We start from the raw sequence: 8,083 nt of genomic DNA on the forward strand, positions 1-8,083 counted from the left end.
GCAACTATTTACATTTTCACATGTTATTAAAATAGCTAATTAATCAGATCTGCTGTATACTGATCTTGCCCAAGGTGCAAGGAATGGGGAGTTTTTACTGAGTATACAAATGAAAACAGTGGAAACAAACATATAAACATTTCATTAGCTTAAATTGGTAATAGATTTGTCAACCAGTTAGCTTGGAGTTGTAAACTAATCTTAATGCAAGCAAGGTCTCTTTAGCTCAAAAGAAAAATGTCAGATTATTTCCCCAGCCCAAGATTTGTGCAATTACAACTTACTATTCTGAGAGATCTTCTGTATGTTGGCACTGCACGTTTGAATGAGAGCATTGAAGTCCCGAGGTTGAGAGCGGTAGCTGAAGCGATCGTCCTCCATTTGTCCGTAAGACATTGCTGCATAAAAGGTCAGCTCTAGCTTACTGCAAGCAACAGTGAGGTGTCAGAAACATCAGTACTTACTGCAGACCTGAGGATCAGAGTAGGGGAAATATTGAGAGCATGACAGGCAAACTTCAAGTTCAAAGTTCTGATTAAGACAAAATTAGTTGAACGTAAAGCACAGCTGCGTTACTGGAACAAAGTCCTCTATAATAGAGAGGCCTACGGCTATTCAGTCCTTGAACCATTTGATACGATGACTTATTGTCTACCTGCACTATCCACATATTCCTTGATATCCACACATCTATCAAGCTGTCTCGAATATTCTCAAAACAAATGGACATCCAAAGACAATCAAGAATTCTAAAAGACGTACAACTGTCCAAAGAAATCTCTCCTCATTTCACTCCTAAATTCTAACTCATTCTGAGACCAATATCTGAAATCCTGACTCCGATGCTTATGAAATCAACCTCTCAGTGCCAACTCTGTAAAACCACAAACAACTTTGTTTCAAGGAGATCATTTTCATTCTTCAAAACTACAAAGAACATAGGCTTAAACAGTCTCTCCTCATTTCCAGGCATTAAAACTGAACCATCACCATACTCTTTTCAATGTGATGTAATTCTCTTCTTCCTTGGAAGAAGTAACCAAAAACTGTACATGGATTCATCATTACAGTCTCACCAAAGTCATATCAATGTAGTTGAACCTCTAACCCATTCACCTTCAAAACAAAAAAGTTGTTTTTTGTTTTTTATTTGCTGCCAGTACTAGCATAAAATTACGATCTACAATGTAGAGTTGCCAACGATATAATGTAGAACTCTGTGCAAGAGGTGACCAGACTACCGCACTCATTACCTTAGCCAAAACAATGCACATCTTTCTGAAATTGTGAATTTTTTTTTCAAATCAAGAGACATGTCATCTTGTTTTCAAATCAGCAGGAAGATGATGACAGAACTGCAAATCTCCGGACAGCAATGTTGTTCACATGACCTTCATAGAAGATGATCCACGCAAGGCAGTGCATTCAGTGACAATTCACTTACTGCGATGAGCCTTAATGCTCTGGAATGAGTACAGACATACTGAAATCAAACACAAGTTACAGTCCCAGTTTACACATCATACATATTAAAACATCTCAGAAATAATTCCAGATTGCATTTCAAAATCTAGAGGGAGACAAACAAACATCTAACTAAATAACCTCTCCCTAGGTAGGTTAACACTGACTGCTCTGGCATTGTCAACCAAAGCACGACCTTAACATCTGAAGCTAACAGAGCATACAATCACCAAAATGGATGAGCTCAAGGTAAATCCAGAGCAAGATGGGGTGGCAACAATGAGCCATTCTGATAATGAACACGAACCAAAGAGGTATGCAAAGCCACTGCCTCAACTGAGCATTTACCAAACTTCTCTCAATCGGACCCCATTTTTAATCCCTCAGATTGTGAGAGATTCACAGCAAAAGTTTGGAGGTGACTAGAGTTGTTAAGCAGGAGGCGCAGCTTCAGGTGTCATACAGAATTGGGTGGAATGGGAGTGAAAGGGTTAAAGAAAAGAGAGTAAGGAGTGTATGTTGATGAGTAAGCAGACTTCTGGCAAAATAAACAAATACCAAGATAACAAGATGTGGAGCTAGATGAACACAGCAGGCCAATTAGCATCTTAGGAGCAGGAGAGCTGACGTTTTGGGGTCTAGGTCTGAAACATCAGCTTTCCTGCTCCTACGGTGCTGCTTGGCCTGCTGTGTTTATCCAGCTCCACACCTTGTTATCTTGGATTCTCCAGCATCTGCAGTTCCTATTAATCTCAAATACCTAACAACTCTCAGGTTTAAAAACAGCCCATTAGGCCACATCCACTGAAAAAAGTTAAATGGGGCCTCACAGCTGTCAGACATTTCGTCCAGGTTTCACTGCCACCATTTCTGCCAAAACTTGCAACCCAAAATTTCTGATCATTACAGTGCAGTTATAATCCAGTTTGGAAACCCTGCCATAAAAGATAAAAGCATCAAGCAACAGATAATCCCATAGATAGACAGATCCCTGTAAGAACTTTCCAAATACAGTACTTTGGAACTATCTGCAGGGCACAGATGTTCTGGTCAACATTTTATCCATAATCCTGTGAAGAACTTGTCATTCACTACTGGTCATAAGATTTTGTATACATGGTGGCTGCTGCATTCGATGGCAAATGAATCATTTAAAAAAGAATTCATGACCATCATATGACTACGTTGCTGTACTGTTGACTGCAGCAGTCCAAGAATCTCAAAGTTTTCAGGATAAATGTAGTATTTACTGTCCCATATTTTGCAATATTATGGATGATGAAACTGTCTACATTCATTGGCAATACTGCCATGTAACTGACAGCAACATCTGGAATTGCGTTTGTCTGGGATAACATTTAAATTCAGTCACTGACATTGATTCCACATTTTCAGACTGAAACACCCAGATTGCAATCAATGAGAAATCAACCGAGTAAACCAGAACTTCTCCTTTTACACTTTAGTCTTGCTGCAATTGCACAAAACTCTCTAGCTCTGAGAAGGTAATTGCGGAATGTCAAATTTCTCTCTAAACGATTAAAAGAACTACAAATTAAGAATTTCTGGAAAATAGTCCTGTCTAGCTTCCATCTAAATAGACATTTTGATTGGGACAACGCATCCATCCTAGGACAAGCCAAACAGAGACACGCACGAGAATTCCCAGAGGCATGGCATTCCAACCGGAACTCCATCAACAAACACATTGGCTCCAAATCAATCTACCATCCCCTGAGAAAAAGTACAAGAAATGACATCACCAATGCAGGAAATGACATCACCAACCCAAGGAAACCTAACCAGATAAACGGAAAGCCGGACATAACACCAGCACTTCGGAGGCTCACTGATGATGTTACCTAGAATGGTGACAAAACGTCTGAAAACTAACCTTCCAGCTCAGCGAGCAAACTCAAATCCAGATATTTTGCCATCTGAAAATTTAAAAGAATGCCAAGTAATTTTAACTTCCTGGTTTGATGCTGTCCAGAATATTTCAATGTGATTGGTTCACTGACTTAATTGGACCTCAACACATCCTCTGACTAGGCATCAGGTTGAAATTGTCAGGAAACTCGAGAGATCCTGGAAGGCAGCTTGCTTCAAGGTCAGCAGTGCATGCCTTTGCTTCACTAATGACCACAAAATCCAGACAATTCATGCAGCAAAGATTGTGTTTAGTAATTAAATAGTGAAATGAATTAGGCCATTTGCTGAAGCATCAATTTCACTTACAAAAAGTCAAAGCTGTACAGCACAGAAACAGACCCTTTGGTCCAACTCATCCATGCCAAACAGATATCCTAAATTAATCTAGTTCCATTTGCCAGCATTTGACATATACCTCCAAATCCCTCTAATCATATACCCATCCAAATACCTTTTAAATGTTGTCATTGTACCAGTCTCCACCACTTCCTGTCATTGCTCATTCCATACATGCACGACCCAGTGTGAAAAAGTTGCCCCTCAGGTCCATTTTGAACCTTTCGCCTCTCACCTTAAAACTTATGTCCTCTAGTTCTGGACTCCCCCACCCTGTGGGGAACACCGACTATTCACCCTGTTCATGATTTTATAAAATTCTACAAGATCATCCTCAGCCTCTGACCGTCCAGGAAAATTACTTCCAGCCTATTCAGCCTCTTCCTTTTAAATCTTTTCTGAACCCTTTCAAGTTTCACAACATTCTTCCTATAGGAGGGAGACCAGAATTGAACATATTATTCCAATATTTGTATGTAAAAATAGTGTTAAAAATGTGAATGCTGTGAAAGGTGCAATGAAGTTTCTTTTCAAAATCCGAGATGGAGACTATCACTGGCTATTGACTCCTGGTTGTCTACTCTAGATTTAGTCCTCTTGCAGACTTCATTTCTAGTTAGTTTCCCATTCCACCTATTATTTTTTCAGATTAAAACAAAGTGGAAAGGCCAAACAGTAACAAGTGATTCAGTTAGAACGGTTATCTTAGGATACCTATAGTGTGAAAGGAGGCCATTCAGCCCATCAAGTCCACACCCCTCCTCCAAAGAAAACCCCACACAGACCAACCCCCTACCCTATCCCTGTAACCCTGCATTTCCCATGGCTAATTCACCTCATCTGTAAAGACCTGGGCATTATGGGCAATTTAGCATGGCTAATCCACCTAACCTGCACTGTGGAAGAAAACCCATGCAAAGAGGGGGAAGGGGGTGGTGGTGGAGGCGGAGAGAACTTGCAAACTGCACACAGTAGCCCGAGGGTAGGATTGAACCTAGCTCCCTGGTGCCGAGACAGCAATGCTAACCACTGAACCACCACAGGTTATTATACAGGAGACTGCCAGTTAGCCACTTTGGGCAGCGTTGGAACTCTGGCACAGCAATTTTAGCTAGTCGCAATTCCTTGCCCTGTGGCCACCACAAACCCATCACTATGGTAAAATTGTCTCAGATTCCCTTTTCCTACTTTTAAACCAAGGAGCAAATGGCAACATGCTTGGAATGCACAAGTGCTACAATTCCAAAGGTGTATAGATAATTCAGAACAAATATTAATTGTTCCAACTGACAGCACGATATTCTGTTGTGTCGCCATAATACCTTTAAAAGATGGAACTTCGCGTGAAAAATTCAGCTGGTAACTCTCTACAGCAGTATACTTATGTAGTCACTTGTGAACAAAGTGAAAGTTCAATCTAAATGTGAACAGGACAACTTGGCAATTTGCTGCTACCAGGGCACATCTGTCAGATCTACGCTCAGTCTGCTTTACTTCCCTGACTGAAATGCTTTTCAATCCGTTGTAATGTGAAATTAAGAAAAGAATAATCACAGTTCAATTCACAACCTGTGCCAAATTAGCCAATCTCAATGAAAACAGTGGTTCATAAAGGAGATAATCAATCTAAATTCTCATTCCAAATCATTAACTAATGAAGTTCACTGTTAAATGTACACATCAAGGATGACAGAACAGGTGTCAGCTGTATATCTGAATCAAAACGATAAAGCAGAAGGCACTTTCAGGAAGGAAGGGAAATATAGGAAGAAAAGTCTTTATATTAAATGTTTGTGGTGTATTCATAAATACAGGATCTGGCAATCTACTTATGAATTCAGAGACCAGGAATGTGATCATTAACAACTTTGAAAATAAAACGATTGCAGCTATGTTTACCTAACAGTTCACACAGCATGACATATTGAAATACAGGAACAGTCCACTGACTTCAGTGTGATGTTCTTTCAACTCACTAGCGACAGCAGATTGTTTTCAGGCAATGCAACAGCCACATTCCTAAAAAAGAGGTAACTGCAGTAGTAACTGAAATAGTGCCATATTCTGGAGAATATGAATGATACAAAGGTATCTTTCCTGTTCTAATTATAACAGCTCATTTATAATTGCTCAAATGTGCTCTAATCTGGCTCACTAGTAGCAATGACAAGTATATTACATGTGTTGTTAACAGGATGAGTTTGGAGGCCAGTGGAAAACAGCCTTTTCTCATTCATGACTAATCATAAAAAATTAGTCAGTTAAGGATGATTCACCTTTCAAAAATGAGACAACTTGTTAAGAGACTAATAATAGAAGAGGTCTAGTTTGAATTAAATTTTATTGAAGACATTAAAAAAGGCCTTCTTAATACCACTATGAGTATGGCTACACCCAGAGATTCCAGAAGCAACCTAGCACTCTGATATAAGAAGGTGTAGAGCTGGATGAATACAGCAGAGGAGCAGGAAGGCTGACGTTTTGGGCCTAGACCATTCTAGGCCCGAAACATCTGCTTTCCTGTTCCTCTGATGTTGCCTGGCCTGCTGTGTTCATCCAGCTTTACACCTTGTTACCTTAAATTTTCCAGTATCTGCTGTTCCTACTATCTCTCGCACTCTTTCTACAGAGCAATTAGGGATGGACAACAAATGCTAGCCCAGCCAGTAGCACCCTGACTCTAAAATTTTTTGAAAATATAAAATACAACTTAACACCTAGGTCATTTAGCCACACCACAAATACATCCAAGTGGGCTGTCAGGGTTGAGGTGGTGCAATATCACATTTGAAAGAAGTCAAAATACTGGAAACAAAGTCCACAGTAACTGTCAAAGTTAAACGGTCATGCTTCAATAGAGCTAGTTCAACATCAATATTTGCCACATTTATAGGTATTAACAGCTTAGTTAGGGCCAATTATATTTTTTGCTGAGGCTGTGCTTGCTTGGATTAGACTGGCTACCATAATTCTCCAATTTGCCTTTTAAACATTCAGTAGTCAGACTGAATGGTCACAGACTCCCACCCAGAAACAGTGAATTATGCAAGCTTCAAAATGCCATCCTTGTGGGCAAGACAGCTCAATCCTGTATCCTACAGAACATCTTCACAAACTCATTAAAATTAACTTCTTTTATAACCACTTCATCAAGATTCCAAACAATGCCTCAGAGTCCAAACCTGAGTAGCACTTAGGTGTTACCTCTGCCCTTGAACTCTAAACAGTCATCCCCAACTCTGAATTCAAAATCAAAAATAGAAATTGCTGGAGAAATAGTTCTGAAGGATAACTAGACCCAAAACATTAACACTGTTTTCTCTCCACAGAGGCTGTCGTACATGCACATGTTTCCAGCAATGTCTGTTTGTGTTTCAGAGCTCCAGGATTTTCGGTTCTTTGTTTTAAGAAAAAAATAAGTATTGAAACCCTCGTCTCATTGACAGGTCCCTTCATGGCCACCGCCCACCATCCTCCATTGGAGTCCCTCCGCTTGCCCATACAATCCACCACACTCAACACTTCAATTTGGCCCTGGTGCTTCCTTTGGCTCCGTAAAGCAGTCAGGTTCGAACAGGTTATAAAGGGCGTTGGCTGCCTTTAAGTCGCCTTCACTCACGTTCGAGCATCGGCCCGGGCCAGGGCCAGGGCCAGGGCCAATAACAGCTGGGTAGCCCAGGGAGCTGCAAAATAATGTACCCCAACCGCCCCAGTGCGCAGGCGCCAGGTCACCTATCTCTATAGATACACTATTTGGCCCCGGTCAAAAAGTGTTGTCGACAACGGAAGAGTAAATAACACACACCTCCACCCAAGGCTGCCTGCTTTATCCGAGAGTTTCCTACCGCAGCGTATACCTTAACCAAAGGAGCGCCGCTCCCGACACCCACCGAAAGCCCCGACAAAATCACGTGAGCTTAACGTCACGGACGTGGTCACGCCCACTCGTGCGGGATGATGTCACCAGGAATCTGTCAATCACACCTTGGAGGCCATTCAGCCCATCCACACCACAGAAAGAGAGTGAGCCAGCGAGAACTCCAGATGCTGGGGTCAGAGACAATAAATATGTTATAAACCAGTCCTGATGAAGAGTCTAGGCCCGAAACGTCGACTCTCCTGCTCCATTGTGCTGCCTGACCTGTTGTGTTCGTCCAGCTCCACACTGTGTCGACTCCAGGAAGGAAGCTGGCTTCTGCTTTCACTTTCCCATGCTCTTGTCTGCAGGTAATCGTACCAGGACAGTCAGCTTGGATCACAAGCGCAAATTGCAGGAGAAACTGGGCTGGTCTGGAAGCATCTGCACGGAGAGAAACAAGTGTTAACGTTTCCAGTCCCGTGACCCTTCATC

General features: G+C 41.4%; 1 protein-coding gene across 5 annotated transcripts in view; it reads right to left on the bottom strand.

The window, feature by feature from the left end:
* The window catches only part of stx12 (syntaxin 12), a 30,910-nt gene extending 23,180 nt beyond the window's left edge, over nt 1-7,730 (bottom strand). Inside the window, exons 1-3 of one of the 5 annotated variants that reach the window (XM_048557905.2) lie at nt 7,538-7,631; nt 1,254-1,463; nt 285-471 (exon numbers count right to left, since the gene is read on the bottom strand). In XM_048557905.2, coding sequence (XP_048413862.1) covers nt 285-396 — 112 coding nt within the window. In that variant the 5' untranslated portion in view covers nt 397-471; nt 1,254-1,463; nt 7,538-7,631. Of the gene's footprint in view, nt 1-284; nt 472-1,253; nt 1,464-7,351; nt 7,376-7,537 lie in introns of those variants that run through there. The other 4 variants (XM_048557907.2, XM_048557904.1, XM_048557903.2 and 1 more) reach the window with 4 other exon arrangements.
* Between the last annotated feature and the right edge of the window lie 353 nt (nt 7,731-8,083).

This window comes from Stegostoma tigrinum, chromosome 24 (genome assembly GCF_030684315.1).
Source record: "Stegostoma tigrinum isolate sSteTig4 chromosome 24, sSteTig4.hap1, whole genome shotgun sequence".
NCBI classification, from domain to species: domain Eukaryota; kingdom Metazoa; phylum Chordata; class Chondrichthyes; order Orectolobiformes; family Stegostomatidae; genus Stegostoma; species Stegostoma tigrinum.